The sequence below is a fragment of the Hylaeus volcanicus genome, chromosome 1, assembly GCF_026283585.1.
Source record: "Hylaeus volcanicus isolate JK05 chromosome 1, UHH_iyHylVolc1.0_haploid, whole genome shotgun sequence".
Taxonomy (NCBI): Eukaryota; Metazoa; Arthropoda; class Insecta; order Hymenoptera; family Colletidae; genus Hylaeus; species Hylaeus volcanicus.
The window spans coordinates 26,962,980-26,989,570 of NC_071976.1; the positions used below are offsets into that span (position 1 = coordinate 26,962,980).

The 26,591-nt window shown below is 41.1% G+C and overlaps 1 protein-coding gene across 4 annotated transcripts in view; it reads right to left on the bottom strand.

The window, feature by feature from the left end:
* Positions 1-2,662: 2,662 nt before the first annotated feature.
* The window catches only part of LOC128877004 (single-minded homolog 2), a 43,043-nt gene continuing 19,114 nt past the window's right edge, over positions 2,663-26,591 (bottom strand). For 3 of the 4 annotated variants that reach the window (XM_054123929.1, XM_054123920.1, XM_054123938.1), the window contains 8 exons: positions 18,803-19,075; positions 16,076-16,161; positions 15,716-15,805; positions 15,167-15,388; positions 10,901-11,112; positions 9,611-9,717; positions 7,289-7,774; positions 2,663-6,493 (listed from right to left, as the gene is read on the bottom strand). In XM_054123929.1, the coding sequence (XP_053979904.1) occupies positions 5,778-6,493; positions 7,289-7,774; positions 9,611-9,717; positions 10,901-11,112; positions 15,167-15,388; positions 15,716-15,805; positions 16,076-16,161; positions 18,803-19,075 (2,192 nt within the window). In that variant the 3' untranslated portion in view covers positions 2,663-5,777. Of the gene's footprint in view, positions 6,494-7,288; positions 7,775-9,610; positions 9,718-10,900; positions 11,113-15,166; positions 15,389-15,715; positions 15,806-16,075; positions 16,162-18,802; positions 19,076-21,704; positions 21,834-26,591 lie in introns of those variants that run through there. The other variant, XM_054123909.1, reaches the window with a different exon arrangement.

A 26,591-nucleotide genomic window follows, 5' to 3' on the forward strand; every position in this document is an offset into this window, starting at 1 on the left:
AACTTGTCGAGTGCTTAGCTTAACCGCACCCTGCGGATCCGCGTTTATGTTCCTAATCGGCCCGGATTACGGGTAGTTTCGCCCTGCCTCTCATAAACAACGGCACGGGACATATGTTGTTCTTCGCGCGTTCAATCGCGACGCGCAATGTTGTTCTTACGTTCTGCGAAATGCTTGCGACAAAATACACCGCACGTGTCGCGAGAAACGTAATCCTACGAAAATCTGTTTACGGTGCAATCCGTGATTATAAAATTGCTGTTCGAATTAGCACGTTTTCATGTTTTCAACGTTATCAACGTCTGAAACTTCAAGTAGAAAAGGAGAACTAAAACTTACGAAGAGAAAGATCCATTTCTTTAATATCCAGAATAGAAAATCTCTTTAAGGGTGGAACACCTGAATTCCTTCGAGCTTTCTGTTGACGGGGTGCGTCGGTTTGATCGCGGGTAGCGTCTCGACGTGACACGGACGTCGCCGTCGGCAATGGACGCATCCCTCGACTGATCGCACAATTTCACAGAATCGTGGCTGCGTCGCATTCGCTGGCCGAAGAATTTAACGAGGGGCACGCGACTGGCCCCCCTCCGGCGTGATCGTCGTTCCAGTCACACACGTCCGATAATAGCAGCTCTGGTGAACGTGAAACACCCCCGGTCGTTGTTGCACTAACGTCGTGGTTCATGCATATTCATAGTGCTGTCTATGTTTGTCGTGTGCGAAGTTAATGCTTCTGATTGCTTGCTATACATTTTCAGAGAAACTGCTGCACAATTTTTTGATGGACTCGATTGGTTCCCTGCCGGACCAGAGCTACTTCAAAGTACAACAACGTAATCCAGAGTTAATATAGTTTGAGTAATTGAGTATCATTTTAGAAGTGGACTCAAGGCGCAAATGTAATAAATAAAAGATTTACTTGGATGGAATCGTCAGTGTTTATCTGCGACCCTATCGTTGTAATGATTTATAGAAAATTTCAACTCGAATTACTAAAATTCAAATTAACTTAAATTTAAATTGGATCTGGATATTTCAAATGAATTTTATATTGTGAACTGATTTCGCGCTTGGAAGAAAATTAGTGACTCGTCTCGTGAAAGCTGTCTTTTTAGATGTCGCTTTAATGGTGAAGTGAGCTGACGGCGATTATAAAGGGGCACGTGGCCCTCTTCATGAACGACCCCATGCAGGCAAGCACGCGACCACCGAAAGCTAACCCAAGAATCGCACAAGGCACAATTAATTTATTGTTCGTGCCGACCCAGTGACAATCGGGGGAACGCTGAAGAAAAACAGGATCGTTGTTTTCCTCTGTTTCAACGGAGGGGTCGGTGGATCGGACGCTGGGACGTGATCCTCGACTATACGATTGTTATCGAGTAACCAGCGATTTGTCCTGTGCGGTGAGCCCCTTGATGCTTACTCGATTTTGAAACACTGCTGTATGCTTTACTTACATCTTATTATTTAAAATTACTTTACTTACGTTTCATTAATTGAAATTATTTCTCACGACTCAAATCAATTCTACTCTGATCTAACTTTATCCATTAAGTTTAAATTTTGTAATACCAAGAAGCTTTTCGAAACATCGCATGCTGCATAATTTCGTTGATACATTCCATTCACATTTTCATTAATTAAAATTACTCCATACAACAGATGTTAGTTATTATCAGTGGTACGAAATTTTAATCATCAATAAATCGTTTCGAATTTTCTGCAGGACTCTTTGAATATAAAATTATTTTTTGAAACATTACATACTCACTATGCAATTTATTTAATACGTTCTCTTCTGACAAGCATCACATTTTCGTTAATAAAACGATCTGGCAACGATTATTGTCATAATCTAACTATGTCTATTAATAACTGGATTTTTAATTTCGTATGAAATTTCTGAACCGACTCTTCGCCGTTTGGTGAATTTTCGTACGAAATCCTCAAAGTGATTCATACTGGAAATAAACGAATTAAGATGTGGCGTAAATCATCTAACGGGGCTGTTAGGAAATTTTATAGTACCGTGTACCAGGCCATATGTTTTGGCTTAATCTCCATAATTCAGTAAGGAGGGGACGCACCGTACTCCCTGGTAACGTTATCTGCCTTTCACGAGTACCTGCAGGGAAACAAATTGGAGATAATGGGGAATCCCCACGATGAAAAGAAAATGCTGTCACCTGTAAACCAGCGATGGTAAAATAGCCTCTGTGCAGGTATTCGGGGTGCGACCATCGGTAGACCATTGAAAGTACGCTTCTCATAAAATCGTTCGAAACGATTTCTAGCTTACTTGATGGACCAATAACAAATAAATTGTCTTGAGAACCTAAAGTACTATTCTTCTTGAAAGAACATTTGCAATTCATTGTTTACTTCTCTCAAACATGAAATATTATTTTTATTAAAGAAACATCTAAATTCGTTGTTAAAAGAAAATTCATTCATTGAAAGAAAATTTTAATTTATCCCGTTAGGTGTTTTATATTAAAAAATGTTCTCCATTAAATAAATAATTCGTAAGGTACCATTTTATTTAAAACTAAGCAGCAAAATCGTCGAACGCTTCGATAATTTACTCCGAATCCTTCTTAAATGAAAGTTGATATATTTATTCTTGAAGTGTCGAATGATTATTTTTTCCAAAAGAAAATTGTTATTGGTTATTTTCCAATGCATTCCTTCGACTTCCAATTCCATACGAGCACTTCTGATCTTTCTGAAACAAACTCCATTCGATCATCCTGATAGGTTTGGCGTCGAAAATGAAAGGAAATGAGATTAATCGTTGTCAGAGGAAAATATGATTATATTTTCTCGCGTAGGTATGCAGCGCGCGCTATACTTTTACAATATTTACATCGCTTACGTCCTAATTATCGTACAATCGCGGTGTTATTCACTCGCTACGTATTGTACCGCGCTCAATTTACATCGAATATAAATAATAATTAAGGTTCGCTTCGATATTACGTGTACACGCGTTTTATACATGCGGTGTAACTTCCTCGTCCGGATATGTGCCGAGAAACGGTTACTAGAGCTTTAGAACAGAGATGGTCAAATTTTTCAAACAAATAAATGGATCGAACACTAGGGAAAGACAAATAATTTTTTGCTAAGATTAATTTTAAACTTAGACATTGCTCGAAAAATGTATTTAAAAAAGCATCACTTTTGCCGATAACTTGAGCAAAAGTTAATTTCATAAAATACATTAAAGACACTAGGAAAAATAGGTTTTTTGAGCTGCATTAAATAATACTAGTCCTGAAGAATCTTCTTTTATCCCCAGTGTCTGTAATAATTTAATCAACGTTGCTAAAGGTTGAAATTAATTTTTTCTTGTCTTATCAATAAAAATGATCTTGTTTTAAATACAAATTCAATTGGGAATGAATCGTTGTTGGTTGTATTTATCTACTATTCGAATGAAATTTCGCTCATCTCTGGTTTATAATGAGATACTTCGACGGTTAAATGTACCGGGTGGGCTCCCGGATACGCCATGTACATAAGTGCATGGCCTAGTGCTCGATTCGTTCGAATGAACGCGAATAAAAATATAATAACAGCGATATTTTGTTGTTCCATTTTTTTTGTCTCTCCTCGCTTAAGCAGGGCGCGTTTCTTTGGTCGGTTGGTACAAGCACCGGTCAGTCTTCGGATCTATGTAAGAAATATGGAGTATGTACACGTCTTAAGATTTAGCAACTACGTAATTTACAACGTCTAGAAGTATGTACAACGCGCTACGCTGATATCTTAAAAACAATCCGATGCAGCTTCATGCTTTTTTCCTTATTTCTTTATATACAGAATGAACGCCTGAAAACTAGATCCTTTGGCGAGCTTTTCACTCGTCCTTGCAGAACACTGTGTATTGATTCGTGCGAAATTATCAGAGACGAGCAAAATAATTATCTCGATAGACACTGTCGAGTAACGAATAAAAGGTACCGATTACTTGGTAATCATTGCAATTTGAATTATAAAATAAATATAGAGGGGTTTCTAAAATCTCAAACTACCCTTTGGAAAATCCTTTATTTCATGTTAAGCGAATGAAAGTTTCGTTTGTAACTATCCAATAGAGTGAACGTTGCGAATAAACGTTTATGCGGTGATTTTATTGATTATTTGTTATTCGAATGAAATTTTGCCTGTCTCTGAAAATCGTACATGTTTGTGCTCGCTTCTCAAGAGTAAAAGAACTTCAGCTAGTCACGTCCAGCGTGAATCTGCTGAAATTCTTTTCTCTAATTTTGACAGTCGAGCATCGATCCTTCGTGTTCTTCAATGAATGGTATTATCGAACTTGTTTTAATTCGAAAATTCGATCGAATCGCCTACTCGATTTCGATGGTTCGTTCAGGTAATTTAAATTAAAAAGTAGTTGCTTCCTGCGAATATCGTTGGTAATTGAATGAACAAACGGGCTCCAATATAAATAACGTAGTTCGACGCTCAAAGATATGTCACATCCTTAGCAAGAACCGAAGTTGGGTTCTTTGTACAATAAGTAACATTTTTGTTACAAAGAACACAATACTACTACGTTTCGTCCCTTGTCAGCTAATTGGACTCATCGACAAGACTTATCTAGCATACCTTGCCTTAAATGGTATTAATAGTTTGAACAATCTGATCAAACTAATTGTCTACTAATAACTGCGTAAACTATCGATTAATTGGTGACTGGTTACGCGATTAATTGCTTCGCGTTTGAGACAGGATCTGATGGACCAGTGATTCTCAAACTTCACTTTTCCTTGAGTCCCTCAATAAAGGATAATTTCTTTTTATATTGTTGTTTACTGTTGTTTACTGGTCAGTGAATATAAATAAACTCACAAAAAATAGTCCACTCGCTTGATTTCAATTTGAGTAACATTAAGATAGCTGATCTAGGACGAAAAGTAATAATATTGCTTTTTGTACCAAATATTGTACTCATTATTAAGAACATACGAATTTGATAAAAATCTGCATCAATAAAAGAGGCCTCTAGAAATGAGGCCTGGACCAAATACAATGATAACAAATCGATCAATGTAATTAATTCCCTTAAGTACATCAATTGTATACTGTTCTCAGTATTGTGTAAACTCAATAGCATCAATGTTATTTGCGATCCACATAACATTGAGCTTAAGCACTGTTTCCGTACTTTATCAACAGATCACGATCCACTTCTCATATTCGCAAACCAGTTCATTGCACGTCAGAGAATTCGTCAATCTGTTTTCTTCGATAGATTTGATAGATTTGGTTTCTTCAAACCAATAACTGAAGAGACTGAAACGTTCCCGTGAACCAATTGCTTTGAGAACTCTAGAATCAAAGCTCCTCGAATCCAAACACTCTGTTTTCCAATCCACCCTGGATCTCAAACGCGCCATTTCATCACACCTCGATCTTCCAGTCTCCACTGAAAATCGCTCTCAGAATCGATTTTCTCCCGAAGAACCAAACAATCTCTACTCCACCCTGGTCTCTCGACACCGCGTTCCGTATGGCGCAACGTAGGCGACAGGCTCGGTGGCGTACGTCCTCAAACCAGCACTCACATGGTGAACCTGACCGCCGTCTTGCGGTTCGGTAAGGCCACCGTACTGCTGCGACTCGACCACGCGATCAGCGCAATGGGCGACGCCCGAACGATGCTCCAGGGTGTTCCCTGCGGGACAACTTTGATGCCCTCGGTAGCACGGCTCGTCGTCGCAATTGGTGTCGAGGTGCTACGCGCAGGGCACCTCGAGTTGGTGTCAGTGAACGAATTGGTGATGTGCCTCGTAGTGGTGTGGATGATGGATCACCAACGGCGGTGTGCCGCCGCCGATCGGCGCCGATTGGTGAGCGTGCCCGTGCAGATCCTGGACGGAGCTAGGGCTGTACTGTTGCGAGTCTACGATCACGCTAGTGTAACCCGCTGGCGTGGGCTCTAGGTGATGATGCGAATGTTTCACAGGTGTGTTGCCAGAGCTATGGTGACCGGAGTGCGGCTGATAGGGAGCCTCGTGGTGCTGCAGGTTCCCTGTCGCGTTCGCAGCGGCGTTGTAGCTGTCGTTGTTGTTGAAGCCGCAGTTGGGGTACATAATCACGCCACCCACCTCGTTGAGGTTGGACGGCGCTGTGTCGGGGATGTGGTGACGATGATGGGGATGATAGCTCGGTGGTAAAGAGTGAAGGCTCAACGGACTCGGCAAATGAGTGTCTATGGCGTCCGTGCTGCCGCAGGAACTGGAGGAGGTCGAGTAGGGTCTCTTCTGTTGAGTTCCTTGCGGACTGTGCTGCTGCTGCTGTTGCAGGCTGGTCAGGGACGTGGCGTGATGCAGCAGGTGAGTGGGATGCTGACGTTTCTGTTGGGCGTTCTGGGGACTGTGCTGCTGGAGGTTCGACAGGGAGTTGGTATGGTGCAGCAGGTGCGGGTGTTGCGTCTCTTGCTGTTGTGGCACCGTGGCCAGGGGGTCTTGGTGCATGTCTGGAACGGAGCAATTTATTTTTTAGTTTTTTTATACTGTCGGAAATGATTAGTTTTTCTTTGATACTCTTTGTAATAATACAATTGCCCAAAAATGGGTATCGTTTTTGTTACTCTTGAGATCAGTATGCCCTACTTCAATCTTCTTTTTAAAGTCACTCAATCATTAACATTGCTTTTACTATAATATTTGAAGAGAATTATTCTAACAGAGAACCGAGCCGTTCATTGCACAAATCGATTAACTCCATAAAACAAAAAGTTGAGAATTGCGATGAAATAATGTACATTGTTTTTTAAAATTCCTTTTATAATATAAATTCAAATAAATCTTGTAGATTCATAAATACAGATGTAACTTTCATTTGTAATACCTTCGGTTTAGTTCCGCCCACCCCCTCCCGGGGGGGGGGGCTGTAGCGGAAGGGTTTTAGTTAGTACGAATCTGGCTCTAAGATTTCCCCTCCGCCACGGTAATAAAAAAAAAAGATGCAGCTTTCATCTAACGTTATATAAAATTATTAAGAAAGAATAGCCGAAAAATAATCGACAGTAATGTTACAATTTATATGTGACTGGTGGTGTTAATTAATTTGTGCAGTGTATGGCTTAATCAATTCGATTAACAAATATTTAGTTTGTTCTTCCTCCTCTTTTCTCGCACTACAACGATACAGTCGGTAGTTATAATGTTAAGACTGAATTGAATCTCGATCGAAACCAAATCCACCTCAATTCTGGCACGAAATGGTTCGGGTCAAAATCGACCCAACCAAAGGTTGAACGTATCCTTACCTCCGTATTGGTAGAACAAGTCAGGGCTGTAGTAGGAGCTGTCCTCGTGAGTATTGCCATTCAAACTTTGCGTGGCGTAAGGCGACGATAAAAAATGGCTGTGATTCGTCGAGCCGATGTACTCGGGGTTAGGGTAACCGGCGCTGTCCGCGTAATCGTTATCAGGCGGTTCTTTCGTTCTGTTCCGATAAGCCGGAGGGCTGGGGCTGTGGTTCTCCAAATCGTTCGCTCCTGCGCTGGCCGTGGGGGTGGCCAGAGGCGCGCTGGGGGGATTCCCCGGGCTCGAGCAGGAGGATATTTGCTCGCAATTCAACACCAAGTCTGTGCTCTCCGGTTCCGTCAACACGTAATTAACCGACACTATGCAATGTGGCCTGGAACTTCTCGAATTGTGGACGATCGTTACGTACGATTGCATCCAGATCCAGCCTCCCGACTTCGTCAAGAACCTGTAGTATTTGGTCGTCACTTGACCCTTGTACAGCACTGCGAACACACGAGATGAACGAAACATAAGAGACTTTTATGATAAATAGATAAAAGACAATTGGGTTGTCTGGAAAGTCCATGTCGATTTTTTGTAGGTGGTCTTTATGTATCGGAATGGTCGAAAACAAATAACAAATAACATGTATGTAGTTCAATAAATACGTATCAAAATACAAATGTGCCTTTGAATTTTTTGTAAAAATTGCCACGAACATTCTGGACAAACCCAATAAATATCGGTTCAGTATGTTTGCTTTAGAAACAGTCAACAGAGGGTAGGTACTTTATTTGATCATTATTTCTCTTCATAAATTCGTTCTCTGTAATTACAATTACTTTGAATTACGAGATATCTCGTAGTTGGCAGAGAATGGGTTAACCCCTTCGCGACCAAGAGGTACACGTCTCCTACACAATTTTCACCGTCTACCTTTTATCGTTCATCCAAAGTAATCTCCTTTTATAATTTCTTTCGGGGACAAACAGAAATTTTCACGCAGAGGGTAATTCGGTTTGGGATTTAGATCGCGGTGCAGATTACGGGGAGGGAGGCATCCGAGGCGAGCTGGAAGAAAATTTTTGGGCGTAACGTCGATCGTACAATCCGCAGGCGCAGACATTAGTGGCATTATGTCAGGGCTCCCTTGGAGTTGCGCTCGTGAAACTGCGAGTCTGTTCAAACAGTGATAGCAGTAACAGCCTCCTCCTCTCTTGCCCTCTTCCTACCGTCCCCCTTTCCCACCTCCCGCCCTCTCTTCCTTCTATCCACCCTCGCGGTGCTGACGTTCTCGCGCGCACAGATACGTACACGCAGCGAGCCTCTCTTTTGCTCTCGCGGCGGTTCGTAGCCAGCATTGTTCAATCAATAATGTACACCCTGTATGTTACTACGTATGCACATACTTAGGCTTTAACGTGTTGGCGCGCGGGAGCGTCTGCGGCCGGAGAGGAAAAGAAGAAAAAAAGAAATGCTCTGTTATACTCGCGCGCTACCTCTACTCGAAAGCTCGGGACACGGATGGAGGATGGGAGGAAGGAAAGATCAAAGGATATTTCGTCAGCGAGGGCGTCGCCGTGTTAAGCAGCGTCAGCTGCTTCTGGCCTCGCGAGAGCCTCTTCTTCGAGCACTCTGATACCACGTCGACGCCTTCGAGACCGTTTTCGGACTACGACCGACGACGGGGAGAATAAGGCCTATTTCGGAAGACAGCTACTTGCCCTAAACCGTATCAGACTTTTCGAATGGGAACGAGTCTCTTCGTTCTGGCAGTTTCAGTGCAGAGTCCAATTCGAACCTCTTGTGATTTTGAGAATTTAATGGTAATTGTTACGGAGGGTACCAATCGTTGAAGATGGGGGAGAGTTTAAACTACTGCTGAGAGAATTTTGTGGTATCAATGTTAATAACACTGCGAACACAAGGGATGAACGAAACGTAAGAGATTTTTATGATAAATAGATAAAAGACAATTGGGTTGGGTCTGGGTTATCTAAAAAAAGGTTCAAGGGTCTATCTTAACACATTCGCGACCGCTAATGTGAATTCACGTCAGTTTTCATTGTATTGTAGTAATAATAATTCTTTAACCTTTTTTTGTTCCAGAACAAAGCAATCCTCAGTAGGTAAATGTATCATTACAAAAGTCAAAAGAAATAATGAAGTTTCTAATAATTGCCTTCACTGTCACACATATGATTGTTTTTGGAGATCGCCTTGTCTCTCCCTCTTCATTGAAGCGTTTATTGATTGTATTAAACACTCTATGCGTAATGTTTTCACAATCTAGTTTCAAATGTTTATGAATATTAATATACTTGCAAACGAGTACTTACATATTCGATGAGCCTGTCTCAGCTGGCACGCGTCGCACCCGTGCACGTAATGATAGAGGTTTTTCTCGATCAGATCAGGTGGGTTGTACCCAGTCATTTCGGCCATCCTGCAACATTGGAAAAAATGTGCCTTGCTACAATATTTTTTTACACGCTTTGCAAGTTCCCCAAAAATCACGCTTTGAACTTGGAGTCATCGAAACTACATATGATTCTTAGCAGATTACGTTGACAGAACGGCCATTAATTTTGATACACCATCAAATACCAAGAAAACTCGTAGTAACTAAAGCTCCATTTCCATAACCCTCCAGTTCTGGCGTGTTACCTCATTTGAACATCCTACTATATTATTCGAAACATTTCCTTGTGTACGTTCGCATAACCGTCATCGGGGAAATCGATTTTCCAAGCGTGTATAAAATTTCATCCCGCGTTCCGTCGCGTTACCCCCTCCTGGTATTTATACATCGCCACGTGTTCATTTCCCAGCGTGTACAATGTACATGCATCGCGAGCATATATGATACAGCCCTGTCCATGGTGGATGTTTATTTGACGCGAATAAAAAAAACGTGAAAAAAGTAATGAAAAAGGAACGAATGTCCACCGGTCCGTGGTAACACGAAACTGATTTTAATGGTCGCCGACCCCTGCGACCCTTCCCCATTGGCGTCGAAATATCGACGGCGCAATTTAACACCGCGCCGTAATTACAACGGCAGAAATAATCTAGCTTGTTTAGTCGTTTCGATCGACGTCGACTCTTCTTTATAACAGCGATTCCTTGCCTTTTTAATACTCGCAGCATAGGTCAGACGAGGATTCCTTAGAGAAGAAATTCTGATTCCATAATCGTGAATAATTCAGTAATATATTATCGAGAAAATAAGTTATTTCTGGTTGCGACGTTTCAACTTTTTTATTTTACAAGTTGAAGATATGTCAGGTGTATACTTTTATTATATTAATTTAACACATTTGCGATCGCTGACGTGAATCGACGTTACTTCAAGTTCTATTCCTGGTTTCTATTCCAAATTATGAAATCAAATCAATTTCAAATTGATGAATTTTATTATTTTTGTCAGTACTCGGTGTTAGAAACTTAAAATATCTGCCGGTCGTGAATGTGTTAATACAAGTAAATTTATTATACCACTGTAATGAGTTTGTGGTTGCTTTTAAAGATTACATTTCATTCAGATCTATTAATATGATACCTCTCAACTTTGAATAGGAATTAACACGTCTAGGATAACTAACGAGGTTATCGCAAACGTTGCTTACCTGGTGTCGACGAATATCAGTTTCAGGTCCAATGATGCACGGAACATGAACATATTCTGGTGTAATTTGACTTCCGTTATGGAACGCGTAGGCAGGGAATGGCCCACCGCCAGCAACCCAACGTTTCTGATGCATCTACCTGTGCCGTCCTCGTACTCTGACCCTACTGGTCCTTCTATGATACATTTTAGGTAGCCAGAGCAGTGTATGACCTGCAAAAAACGAAGGCAATGTTTAATAAACGAAAATATCCTATACGTTTAGGAATACTGCATAATAGAAAAATTAAGTACATTACAGTAGACTATATTTCAGGGAGTTTAATAACAAAAATCGGAGTCAGGTTTATTCAAGTTTCAATTTTACATCTTAAAAGTGATATAATATTGGTAATGGAAGGCTTGTGGGTTAAAGGAGCTTTTGTCCTTTCAAGGAACGTTAGAGTCACTTCGAAATCTTTTCTTAAGGTACTTATAAAGCCTGTCAGATTTAAACGTACCTATTCCTCACACTATAATAATACTTAGACAAGGAATTACAGAGAAATACGAGTAAATCTTGAACAAATTTCAATTTAATCCAGTTTATAGTAAAATAGAGTGAAATAAAACTTAAATAATAGTCTCTATCTTTTTTCTTTTTTTTTCTTGACTATTATAAAGGTCGTAGCAATATTATTATGAAAATATCGTTATTTCCCCCTCGTGAGTACTGTAAATTTCAAGTGATTCGAGAAGTTAAATTTAACAGAAGTCATCTAAACTTCTCATGATCCTCGTAGACACATTCGACGATCGCAAATGCTGTCTCGCCACAGCAACATCAATTCCTCGTCATCTTCGAGAAATCATCGTTAATTAGTGACCAAAGGACAGTTAAAAGGTGACAAGTGGGTTCCGGGGTGCCTCAAGTGAATCGAAACGAAGCGTCGCAATTAAGCTCGGAACACTTGACACGGCGACTTATCGTTAGTTACACATGTGCATGCGATTATTCTCAACGTTATTCAAGAATCCTGATAGAGCATAAGTGCGACACTCGAGCGTCGGTTCCCCGGGGTTGAAGTGCGGATTCTCGCGGTGGAACGATGCACTCCTAACAAATTAACAATTCCTGCTTAATTAAATGGCCGATGAAACGAAAAAAAGCCTCGTTCACCGTCCGCGTTTCCGCGCTGCGTCTCGAGTACGCCAGCGGAATTTGTAAAGCAAATAGGCTTATTCGTATGCCCGCGTTGCATATATCTGTTCGCTCTCATATGCAATTCCTGTGTAACGCGCGAGTACAGGAACACGAGGGTGCCGTGAAAAGGAAAATAATTTGCGACGAGGGCGCGCGACCATGCTCGATTTCACTTTGGAGACCGACTCGAGAGACGAGCTGCTGGAAAGTCGACTACGCCTGCGAGCTGCGAGAGGTTCCCTGATAGGCTATCCGACTTACAGTGAATACTGTACTCTACCGTCATCCAACTGTCTTTGTACTTGTATTTTACGTGCTACTCGATATATTAGGCGTTGAAATAAATAATACCAGAAATAATCTAGCTTGACTCGTAGCTTCGCTCGACGTTGACTGTTTTCACTTTACTGCTCTTTATTAGGGGTTGTTGGAAACAACTTGTACTAGAATTATAACTGTGAACGTAAAGGTATAGAATTAATTTCTACATCTAATAGAATGCAGGGAAGTGATAGAAATTTATAAATAAAAGCCGTGGAAGTTTAAACCTACAAGCTGCAATATGGACGACGGAGCATGTTAAACTTTTTTTTAACACATTGAACACAGTGTTTTGTGAACGAATGCTTCAAGGATTGTATTCCGAATAAGTGTAAGGAATTATATTGTTGTCATTTAAAAATTTGATTTTTAAAGCGTAGTATTGAATGTAATATGATTGACTCGTCCAAGAATGGATAATCTTATATTTTCCATGTCAAATCTATAAAATCAGTATACCTTTTCAGAACTTGCAAAACCAGTTGTATAATTTTATTTACCTGTGCCTTGTATTGAATACCATGATTCAAAAATCAATCTTATTCACGAAAACCAAGTATAATATTATATAAATTAAGTGTGTCTCTTTACATTCTTATTTCTCGTACTAAATACAATAGCTGAAGTTTTTAAATTTACGTATTACAACTCACAGGGTAAATCTGACTTGAATTCCTCAATATCCACAAATTTCCTTCGTTTCGTACTCATCCATGTTCCTCCTCGCGATAATCGCCTCGGAATACTCGGCACTAATCCGTGTAAATCCGACAAAACGTGTGCTCGCACTTCCGCAAAGTTAAGCCAACTACGATTCGGTCTTTGTGCGCCTAAGTGCCATACAAAAACCTGCCTTCGTTCCAACGAAGCCCCCCGCTGCCCCTCCGGGCTCACCTAAACAGCACGCAGGGGTTGCATTCATGACTTTGCTCAACGCCTCTATTGGGGTCTTCTGTGTGCGATTTCGTCGAGAGCCACGGTCATCATAGCACTGCGGGCTTGAACGAGCTATTTGCCAAACATTTTCCTTCTCGAGGGCTCGCTCCTTTGGTTGGCAAGTGCGAAGTGTCGCAGGTCCCTCGCTGTCCCTCGACCGATACGCTTCCACCTCTTTCCGTTGTTAAGTATAGCGATCGGGACGTAGTTATTGCCATGACATATGTCGAACATTTGGCGAGAACGAGGCAATCCGCGGCGAAAAAGGGGGCTCGGTTTTCCCGATTTCGGTGAATCGGTGGCGATGCTAACGATCGTAAATTAAGATTAGCTAGTACTGACGAAATCTGGATCTGGGTCGCGCTGATGGGTTTAATCGGATAGACGAGAGTAATTTGTGTGAGTCGTGAATGGTAATGAATGGTAATGCGCTTTACGTTTCTGGGGGTTCGATGGTAAACTTGGAAAATAAATGGCAATATTGTTGGTTTGGCTTGAGGGGGCTGTGGTGGCAGGCGAAAGGATTGAAGTTAGACCTATTATTTCAGGTGTCATTGCGAGTAGTTTAATCGGTCACGTTTTAGGTTGCCTCAAGACATCATCAGGGATTGTAGAAGTAAGAAAAAGTGGGATTGAGTAGGTAACAGGTGTTATAAGTAAAACCATGGAAATAAAAATCCAATGATTGGAAAGTAAAAATTAAATTAGATTAAGGACTCCGAAAAAAATCCGAAAAGTCGATGAAACAAGGAATAAAGAGGTCCACAAAGGAGTAGCGTATATTTTGCAACCTGCGTAAATTTCAATATTCGAAACACAACGACGATGTTTTTATTGCACGGAACGGATGCAGACGGAGTGAATTTGAGGCAGTGCGCATCTACCTGGTGGCCGTTTTCTTTTCGACTCGCGCGTGACCAGGACAATGCCGTCCCTACTTAGCTCGCCACTCCTTATCTCTTATTTAGCATTCGAATTTTTATTCGTTTTATGATTTCCTGTGCAAGCAACCTAGACGTTATGCTAATCGCCGTTCGGCTCTTCTTCCGGTCCTCACGGATTGGCTTTAACCGGCTTGTTTGCCGCGAATATTGCGCGATTTATGAAAGCCAATATAAACCCCCATAATCGGTAGCGTGTTTTCGCTACGCGCACATCCGTGCAAAGAATGCGATTCATTTGGAATGACTTTTAGTCAACGTATTGACCTTTATTCGTGCATTTTGCTGTTCAAAAATTTGGAGCATTTTTCGATTTTTGTAGAAATACAGATTTTTTGTATTTGTAGCATTGAATATTTTACTGTTTCGTAGTAAAATGCAACTATTTGGGAATCACACGCGATAAAAATTGCACGTTGTAAATATTTTTCAGGAAAACACGAATATTTGGTTAACTACTACTTCTTTAGGAAATTTAACGCATTCTCTCCAATATGTTTATTAAAACGATTGTGTACATACGAGAAACTGTTCTGAATATCATGTCATAATGAAGTGAAATAAAAAATCATTCCTGTTACGCATACGTGACGTTAGTACATAGAGCACTCAACACTTTTTAATAACTTTATTTCAAATATTATTTTGAATAATACGTTATTTCATCGTTACTTGATTCTTGAAATACAGTTACGTTATCTTGTTGAAAATTAATTTTTCATCGAATATCACACAACATCGAACAAAATTTACGAGGATTGTATCGGTAAATATTTATTTATGATTGAAAACAAGTGAGGTAGCACTTTGGCACCTACGGTTGCAAATACGTTACACAGAATATTTAAAATGAATGTAGAACATAGATGAAATTTGATGTAGTTACCTTGTATCCTTCCGTGACCAGCCCCGCGTTCCTCTTCGCCAGGATGCATTTCATCCTGAGGATGAAGGCACGCTCTAGCTCGATTTCGCCTCTCGAATTAGGCGGGGAGAAACTGAAGCCTGTGAGGTCCGCGGTGCTTTGGGGCAGGTTTAAAACCGCCATCATCTCGTCGCGATCGTTGTGGTAGATGTACTCGTATATACTGTTCCCCGTCAACTCCACCTGCACACATCGACACTCTCCGTCAGCAAATTATTCCAAATTCACGCCAAGTTTTGTGATCATTTAAAAAAAATGTGACAATAATCGCGGGAGGAAATAACGAAGTTATTCTTCTAGTCGTTAGAAGCAATCTCTTGATTTATTTAATGCGACGCTGGAAATACTAAGAACTTCAAACCAATCGAAGGGATTGTTTGAAACGACTAGAAGAATTATTTACTGTTCGATCCTCTTTGTCCGGAGCTTGCAATGCACGCGCAAGACAGTTACGTGTATAATCGTATGAAAATGAATTATTAATTAAATAAACGACGGGATATCTCCGACCTGCGACAGTCCCAAGTGCACGCTGGCCGTTTCGCTTATGTACATAATTTTGCCGTCGGGCGCCACGACGAATATGAAACCGTCCAGAGTCTGAAACGAGAAACCGTCGATCAGGACCAATCCAGGCCGATGCTGCAAAAGATCATTCTCTCTTTCGTTGCTCGAATCATATTTTGAAATTTCCATTGTCTCGTCACTTTTCAAATTAATTACAACTGTTGAACACCATTGACGATCGAAAACTGAGATTTAGATTGACTCGATACATGTTAACAGATTTGCATGACACGATGAAATTTCTATACTCGATACATGTTAACAGATTTACGCGACACGATTCGAAGAACGATGAGCACTTACTTGCAAAATATGAGTGCCCAGTTCCTTGATAGCGGATTCTAGCGGGTTGATGGGCGGCGGGGCGGCACCCCATTCGTCTCCAAGACCTGAAAAATGATTTTACAACCGTGAATCTTCTGCTCAATTTTCTGAACCGTAAGGAACGAAACTGATTGTAATATTTTATCAGTACAAATTGTAAATATTTGGCGTAATGTTGTTTCCGCTGTTAGGTCTCGTCAGTAAACAATTTTTTGTTTATTTTTATTTCGTCGGCAGGAATTTCGTATTTCTTGTCAATTTTTGGAGACTATAAATTAAAAATATTCCAAGGAGCACAAGTCCACAACAGAGAATTACAAATCTTGTTCGAGACTATGCGATTTTTCACTGATTCCTCAGACTACAAAATTTTTTCTATACCTTTCCCTATATTTTTCCCTTATTATAGAAGTATGCACCAATCACCTTCTTCAAGAATTTTTAGATGCTCCCTTCTTTCTATATTTTTTACACTATAAACATCGTTTGCGTCCACGCTGCGTGTTTGAAGCGATCAATGGCGGAAAGAAAGACGTCTCGTCTGAGGGCATGGCACACATTGCGATACACTTCGCCTCCTTACCCCGACGATCCAATATACATGTTTCTAGCGACATTTCATACTCAACGTGTAACTAAGCCTATAGCCAAGTATTCCGTGTCCGCGCATTAATTACAATACAGCCGAAGCGCGTGCAACGCGGGCGCAGCTGCAGGGGCGTTTTCTGCAGTCTCGTGGAATTTCGCGGAAAATGGCTTGATCGTTGGCATCTCGTCAGCGACGTGCCGTTCGCTAAATTTGATCAGATATCGCGCTTATCGGCTCGTTCGTGCCACGTTAATAATAGATTTGATACGATAGTTGTCGCGCGATAATTCCCCCGCGAGTAGACCATTAAGAGAATCATTTATCCATAGAGTCGAGTCGCGTGATAGTAATCACTAATTTGACCATGACATACATTTTTCTACAATTTTTTTCGTGCAAGATTATCGCTCATAGATAGCAAATAGTGGAGGAGGAAGTGTAGGGGGTAGAGAGTATCGGTGAGAGTTTGTTATTTTTTTTTAATTACTACAATTGTTTGAATTTTTTAATTTTGTGTGCTTGATCTAAAGACATCGCTCAATGGACTATGATAGTATTATAAACACGACGAATGATTTGTAAGTCTTAAGGTGATTCTCAAACATTTTTGTACTATTTTTGTTTAACCCCTTCAGACCTGAATTATTTTTTTCTCGTACGAATGTCATTTAATTTTTAGGGTCAATTTGGACTAAAATTAGTATAGGAAAAGTAAAAAAATAATGGTAATGGTGTAGTTTTCAAGAAAAACTGGTCCTTCTTTATGTGCACAAATAAGGACATTCTCTCTAAACGATAATGTCGGTAATTTTTTAATTTTGGGTCCTCAATTGTGGACGCCAGGCCTGAGAAGGTTAAATTTTGGTTCGTCGTCAAATCAATATTTATTTCAAATGCTGTTTTGGAATAATTTCACGTTTAATCGTTCCCGCGTTAATTTTCCCCGCGAGTGAAAAAGACACCCTCAAAGTGTCGCAAGGGGAGGGCGTCGCCTCTTTTTCGTTGGGCTCCTTTTTTTCCAACGAATAAAGACGCGGCCGTATTCTAGAGGGATGCAGCCACTTGAAATTCAATTCACCGATGTCGTAAGAAGGGAGGCGAGACGGGAGGAGCCATTGTAACACTATAACAGCCCCCATGCTTTGCTTACAAAGCACCAGGGACTAACAATGCATTAAGTGCGCAATCACATCCATCTCATCCGATACTATTTGCCCTTTGCGCGTAAGTGTCCGGTGCCTGAATTAACAAAGAATAGCGTTTCATCCGTTTACCGCTAAGTGAACCTTATTGCTGGCACGTGGTTTCCGTCACACGTAGACGTTTGCGTGGCAAACTAATCGATTTGTTTCGTATTGTCGAGCGGTTACCACGGCCCCTCGATGGCAGACAAATTTTCTGCACCGTCGTCTCCCCAAAATGATATCACAGAGTCGATTTAACTTCGATGAAACCCTCGAAAATGTCTATTAAGTGTCGAAGGTGAATTAAGATGGCTGGCGAAGGACGACAGCAAAGTGGAGCAAAATTATCACTCGAACAATGTATGCTTTGAAGTAGACTCGAGTAATTTGATTCAGAATGGAAACTCAACGAATGCAATTCGTGTAAAGTTTGTCGAGAAAATATTACAAGATATATGCACGATGTTTCATAGTTGTGCATTCGAGAAAGGAAATAATATTCACTGTATTTAACGTCATGGATATGAAAAGGTTAATTTGGCCAGAGGCATCTTAGATAATATTTCATATTTAGTGAGTAAGAATTTAAACAGAAAATGTGTTGTATTCTTGCTGTTTTTTAAAGATAGTTCTTTACTTTTCATTAAATTTGGAAATTTCTGCTGTGAGTGGCCTAAACGTTACTATTCATTTTTCATCTATAAATCGTTACTGCGAATAGAGTTTTCTATTTTGTTTTATGTACTATTAGGTGGAATGGAAAGTAACTCGATACTTATTTATCATTCACTAGCTCATTGATTTTTATCGATAAAAATATGAGCTTATTAAGAATGTATTAAGAATGTATTTGTTTGAATTTAATGTAAAAGAAATTACGTCACTTATCGGCCACCCTAATGCATTCGCAAGAATCAATTGTTTATACATTACCATGAGGAAACAACGCTCGCATCTTCAGGTAGCTCGTGGTCAGTCGAATGATGCTGGCCTTGTCCAGTTGCGTGGTGATGGGCGTCGGAAGTGGCAGCAGCTTCGCCAATTCTAAAAATTCCTGATTCTCTTTCACGCGGCGCGAACGCGCTGCATTCTTGCTTTTCTCCTTCATCACGACTTCCTGCGGCCCAGTAGCACCGAGGATGGAATTATTGTTCAGATGATGATTGTGCGAGCTCAGATCCAAAGTATCCGAAGAAGGGCTGCAGCCTGAAAACAACAGAGATCGGCTTCACCAAACTAATTTCAATTTTAATTTCAATTTTCGTTGACCTCGAAAACTTTAATTTGACGCGGCGAAAGACAACAGGGGGAAGATTAGAAGTTTCGCGGGAAGAAAAGGGACGAAAACACGAGAACTCGCTAATTGCTTCTTCAGCGTCTACCAGTTAGTGGTCGACGAAAGTAGGACACAGTTCTGCCACATTAATATCTATAGCACTGAGACTTTTTTCAGCGCTGGGTCTTTTTCTATTGAAACATAGGCCGAAAATTTGCCAGAACTTTGGAAGTTGAAATTGGAAAACAATATTTCATTAAATGAGCTAAATTTTACTGAATGTCTAGATGAAATGTGTACATATACATATAATAACATTTTCTAGTATTTATTTCAATCTTCAAAATACGTAACATTTCAACCCTTAGGATGGGGTTAGTTACAACTTCTGTAACGAGAAACTGTCTTAGCACAAAGCTAGTAATAGAGTCTACAAATTGATGTCTTATTTCATAGTTTACAAGCCTCCTTGTCGAATCTTTAATATAAATGTATATTTGTTGTACTTGAGTTGCTGTTCAAATCCAACTAACAATTCACACCCTTCATTCGTACAGTCCAAAAACAAGAACATCTTCACTTTAATTATTTTTCTCGTGTAACGTTGCCAATATTGCAATCGATGGAGTTTCGTGGCTGAGGAATGATACAGCGCGAAAGGCGTAACGACGTCGAAGCTTCTCGTTATAAGAACCGAAAGCAAAGGGAGCAAACCCGTCATTAAAACGCCGGCAAGAGAGCAACCTAACGACGTAGCTACCCATCTACCGAGACTTCTCACGGATGGAAATTCGCTTGAATAATGTATTTTTTTCCTGCCCCGTCGTTTCATCCACCGATTGTGCGACTCGGTTGCGATATCATTCCACAAGGCATGTAAAAATGTCATTCGTCTTTAGAGTAATCAAAAGCTACTCTCATATCGTCTAACACTCATTGTCAGTAAATCTAATTGGAATCCACTGCACATAGTTTTTTTTTAGAAAAGAACCCATCACAAGTGAAATGTGTTAGGGCGACCGGAAAGGAATGTCGTTTTTGAAAGTGTCAATACTTGTTTATCATTTATCAACTCGTTGTGAAAATTTGCACACTAGATAGCAAAAGGTTGTTGGTAACGAGGGCGATTACATAATTGATTAAAAATAAAAACTTGTAATTTTGTTTGAATTTAATGTAAAAGAAACGACATTACTTTCTGGTCCCTCTAATATAAGTTTAAATTTACTTTCTCTTCTGGAATATTATGGAGCTATTGATATGTAGAAAAGAAAGGTAAATTTCTATATCAATTTCCTCCATAATTGATTTGGATTCGGTCGTAACGAATCATTTCAGTTCAGTGGTTAAGTTGTTAGTTGTGCGTTGATATTTGAACACAAGCTTCATTTTTGATAAACAGATTTTCATTTAAAAGTTAATATTATTTAGTTCGATACATAGCTTGATACGACTGCATTTAATGTTATTGAAATTAATACTAAAGTAATTCGATTGTGACACATGGAATCGTAGAATTCTTAGGTTCAATTGGTTTCACTCGTACGATGGCGGGAAGAAAGGAAAGTAAAGAAGATATGGAGAACCGGAGGTGGTTCGCGGTACATTGACGCGGTACCTAGAATCGCCACAGTGAAGCTAATAAGCATAACATAGCTCGGTTACGCCTATTTTCTATATTCCCAGAATGCACGTTTAAAAATCGTTTGTTCTCGCGGAACAAAGAGGATCGTGAAACTTTCTCCCGCTTCGCAATTGCGGAACGAACATGTCCGAGGAAATGCGAGTCTGGAGGCTTGAAGTGCATTCTGCAATTGATCGTCTGGGAAAAATAATTCTGACTTGGAAATGTTCAAAACGTTCATTTGAGATTAAATTACAAGTATTGTTTCTGGATGCGATATGAAAGAAAAGCTTAAAATATATTTTTTCTGGAATATTTATAAGTCACTCATAACAGTACAAGATAGAGAGAGATTCAATGACGTGTATTTAAGACATATTAAAATGAATTGCGAGCTCTTGGGTAGCCATATTTACGGCAATTACCGTTCATGAATGTCTAACTATTGTCTTTGGTCGTCCAGAATGTGATTCATCAAATAAATAAAAATTTTCTGATGGCCACGTTTGAAATCACATTTAGCACATTGAAGTTTCAATTACACCTACCGCATACACTTTACAAACGTCCTATATTATTCTCGTAACTGTAATGTTTTTTTGTGGCTCATAAAAGAATCATGTCATATGTCCACTTTAAGGATGAACTTGGATGAAATTGTAGGCCATAACAAAAGAATCAAATGAAACACGAGAAAAAATAAAAGAATTCGTAGCAAACGTACACCATAATAATGACATCTCGTAATACGTCCAAAAATTTGCCATTAAACTCGGTACATCGATGATTCATGGTTCCAACGAAATTATTTCATTCCTCCCTCTTGGAAGAGACTATACTGGCAAACACTCTCTCAATAACAGCACGTAACATACACATAAATACCAGCTATAAAAGATGTCAAATCGTCGATTAACCATTAGAAACAGCAGTACCTTTCTGGGCTTGTTTGCGTCTCCAGCTACCGACATAAGGATCGCTTCCTAACACGATACCACGTCCATGATTCTCGACCATGGGCGCCATCTTCTATCTCGCCGTTGCACGAACTCCGTCGAACGTCTGCACGATTGCTACCACAGAGGCCCTGCTGGTGACATTCGGACACTTGGAAGGCACAGAACGTTCCTCGAGTCACAACATGTCCCCGACCACGTGTTACGTCGAAAGTTTCCGAGTTTCTTTCCACGTCAACGGAGTCGATCCAAGACACTAGTATCCGGTACCATGCAACTTCAACACCCCCTCCTTTGTACTTCTCGAGGTCAACGCGACGACCAGGTGAAACTTCCGCGCGATATAAAAACGATTGCAATCTCGAAATTTCGATTCCTGTCACGACCTTGAACCTAGAACGCGAACCTTGACGGGGAAGCACGTACGACTGGTGTCTGACGGACTTAAATTACGACTAGTGCACGGAGTTCTTCTCTTCGGGGGAGACCTCGTGTCGGGGCTAGGTCCTTTCCTCTCCGTCCTCGTGTCTCTCCTCCTACCGCTGTCCCTTCGCTTCCATCTCATCCCCAATGCTGTTTCACGATGGGGTAGGTAAGCCGTGCGGTACCACCCTTATTTTAAGCTCCACCCTTGGAGCAGGGTCAGTCGAAAGACCCCTCAGCACACGCACGTGCAAATCCCTGGCTGTCTGGGTTCCCCGTTTCCCGATGGAGCGACAGGGACGAATGGGAACGCGAGGCCGGAGCGAGAATGACAGCGTCAGGGGGATAGAAGAAGAAGTCAAAGGACGAAGAAGACGGAGAACGACGTCGTAGACGGCTAAGGTCGCTCGGGGAAAGCCCCGAGTGAATCGAATAGAGACGACCGTGCACGCCGCGCCGTGTCGGCGGGTGGCAAAATCGAAAGCAAAGGCGATTGCTGGTGGCCGTACTGTTCCGTTGACGAGACTCCATAGGATATTATAGCCCTCCCTCGGTTTCCGTTCGCAGCTGGTGAGCCCGTGCGGCCGATGCCACCGCTCTATCGCGTCCTGGGAATTTTAGGACTCCTCGGAACTCGAGCTCTCGAAACTTTCGCGCTCATCGGGGACGTCGGATGGAATGGCCGGCTGGTAATTGCCGAAAGGGTTGCTCTCATTACGTAACGCGATTTATGACTGGCTGGAAGGTGATTGCTCTTTGGGGGACTTTTAAGGAGACTCGTTAATACGGGGGTGGTCTAGAAGTTTGAGAAGAAGAGGAGAAGATTTAAGACAAGTTTTAGTCTTCTTAGTCTTCTTTAGTCTAATTTTCTTGGAGTTTTACGTCTCTATATCAGTGGTAAAAATAAATTATTTTCTCCTGGATACTGAACGTAATGCCAAACTTATTTAAGATGATGGAAGCCGTCTATTTTTATATTGCTTTCAAAAGAACAAGAATTCTATTTAATAAAAACGATTTTCCCTATGATTTTACGTGTTGGTCAAATGCAGACAGTTTCTCACGTTTCCGGCAGCAAATTGTCACGTGTGACGTCACGTTTACTGCGAACGAAAACCTCGGGGGTGCCATCGAGAATGACAGGTTGTAACCTGCCGTTTACGACTGGGGTTGTATAACCACCTTACCGAGTACCTTTTTGCCAAAAGCAAAGTGCATCCCGAAATGGGAAACATGTGTTGCCAATATGTTCCGGAAGGAACCTGCCGTCCTCCGAGATTCTTCCCCGTGGACAATGTCTACGACCTCTGCCAGAAACACGTGTTCCCTAGGCCACCGCGTTACCTTCGTTCCGCCCGTAGCATTCTTCGTTAAACACTTTCTATGCGCCCTGGCTCGGGTCGACAGGTAGGAAAGATCTAATACGAAACATGTGTTTCGTCTTTCCTGTGCCGTCCTCGCACCTTTTCGAGGCTAAGACGCGACATAACGGTCCGGGACCGTCAGAGGTTTATTTGCGAGCCCACGTGCGACCGTGGTTGCACCTTCGCTTGGTCAGGTTTATCCAGATGTTTGGGGAAAGCGAAAACAAGTCACTCGGGATCAGCGAATTGCGAATACTTTTTCCAGGTCTTCGGCGACCTTCGTGGGGGTCGTTTACGGTCGGTTTTAATGACAGAATGTTTCTACGTTGAGGAATAATTATAGAAGAACGTTCTATGGATATTGCTTATTTGTAAGATTCTTCGTGCTTGTTTTGTCACATTCCTTTGAGAAGCTAGAGTAGATGTAATCAAAGCTTCCATTCGCAGTATATTATCCCTATTATAGTGCACAGTTTGATTAGATTCTCCTCAGGCAACTTTATCAAATGTAATAGCTCTACAGATACATCCACTAACTGTTTAGTTGAAATACTAACTTCTTCGTGGACATACGAACAAACATTTCTTTTCTAAATGACAAAATAAAATTCATACAACCGATAATTGATATCAACTTCTTCTATACATCTATTTTCTGTCGTTTCGTTACACAGTCCATATGCATCAATAATACACTCGTATTATTCGTCAAGCAATAAATAAAATTTGCTCACGGGAAAATAAATATGCATCTCATCCTTTCCTCATTAGAATAAAGGGGACACGCTCTAGCGAAGCGTGGTTTTTATCTGACTTCGTTCAGGACACGCTATTATATACCATTACGAATATAATCGATATCCACGATAAGTAATCAGCGAGGGGATTGAGGGAGGCGATCCAATTTGTACCCGACGGTGTCTGAACCCGAGGTCCAATTAACGGATTTTTCTTCTAATCTTGTTGATTCACACGGAACGTCTGGAAAATTCTGATCCGTTCGTTCGAATCGTTCAAATTCATCGGGCATGGTATATCAATCAGGAAAGGATGTGCAGATAAAAATCCTTCGTCGTTGTTCCTATACCCTGCAATACGAAATTACGAAGAGGAAGCGAAATATTGTTTCCTCGTGCAAGTTCTTACAATACTTAATTATATTGCCCAAGCAAATATTGTTATGGAAACGAATGACGTATGATTTCATATATATTCCGGGTTTCGTAATGCTGTTTTTAAACAAATTTCGACGTGTTCCTTTTCGAGGAAGTAGCCGATGGAATTTTCCATTGGAGAAGGAACAGGTCGAAAGTTAGGCTTCAAAACTTCGTCTTCGTTAAAAAAATATTGCTTATCGAACCTTTCCTCACTTTTACATCTATTCACGTAATTGCCTAAACTCCTTGTCTCTCACCCAAATTCGGATAATCGATGCTTCCGTGTACCCATAAACGCCCAAGAATTCTGACAATCGCTCACAAATTCACATCCATATTCCCCGTTTCGGTATCGAGAATCAAACAAAAAAAATCTCCCATTTCCAGACAACGTCCCGACAGCTGTCCCCGGAGCATGTCCACGAATAAACAGTCCGAAATCAGGGCCGCGGTTTTCAAAGCGAAATATCGTCGAGCAAGATCTAAGAAAGTGGAAATCTCCGAGATCGTGACACCTGAATGCGTCCGTCGTCCTAGCCCTAGTTGGAATTGATAAATCCCTTCGTGAGACCTCTTTGGACGGGAGAGCCCGGAGAATCGATTCTGGTCCGTTTGGAGCGTATCCAGGGGCCTCGATACTAGGTCAGAGCATCAATTACCATCGTCCAGTGATCATGGTACGCGTTTAGGGTGCGCGTAGGCGCCGAAGTTCGTGGAACCGCCTGTTTCTGGTCGTTCGTGACCGTCTCAATGCATCCTCGAGGGCGCGCGAGCCTGCAACTCCGCCGCGGCTTAACGTCGGCTCACCTACATTTTCGTCGACGAACACACACCCAACCCCCTCCCTCGGGGTGCAGTTTTTCCACCCGGTCGCTGTACCCCCGTCGAACTCACCCACCTCTGGTGAACGCCCCTGCGTTCGACGAAAAGACAAGGGGGCCACGCGCGATTCATCATCCCCCTTGGACACTGCTAGAAAATCCATTCACCGATCTCACGACACAACACGCAGAGTGTGCTCCCGCATTTTAACAGTTTCGACGAAGGTTGGCTTCTCGGGGGTTGCTCTAGGTCGTAGACACCTTGTATGGAAAGCTCCTGTATGGAAAGTTCATGCTCGGGAAAGCGTTTGGTTTTTTAAACTTGAAGCTTAACCGGGAAATATGGAAGCAGTAGAGAAATGTTGAAAAGGAGTGGAATTCGAGCAATTATTTTTTGTTAGTAATTGAGGGTAAATTTGATCTAACAGATTTTGATTCATTTTGATGCTTTAGATGAGCTTCGAGAATGATGGTTATCTTTTATATTAATTTTGTTTTATAGTTGTAAGGCGTAGAATTATATTATATAAATTGTATTAATTATTAGCAATGTGTAATTATTGTACTTTTGATTATATTCGTTTCATAATGTATTAAGATCCTTAGGTTATGAGAACAATCCAACAGGCCCTCCTTATTATAATTGCTTACAACTTCCAAATAACGTCACAAACGACGGTATAAATAAAACATTTATCGCACTGATTTCATAACAAAAAATTGAATTAATCCCATTGATATTTTCTGTAATTGAATCTGGATGCATTCCACGACGAATATTCAAAGGCAACACGAAAGGAAAAGCGATGCACCAAGTTCATTGTAGCTCAATGTTATGTTACCCGGACCGAAACAACCCTACAGTGACGTAACATTACTACAGCCTAAATTATTAGCATGCTGCGTGTCTGAGCATAAACCACGACGTTTATGCCAAAAATGTACTGCGACCAGCCCCATTCTACTAAAAGAACAAACAATCGAATTGCTCAGACTATACCTCTGCAACCCCCCAGACCCGCCATTGGTTCCACGGAGAAATTCAATTTGTTCGCATGTACGACCTGGGGAGGTCGTGGCATCTTTAAGGGATGTATCTAC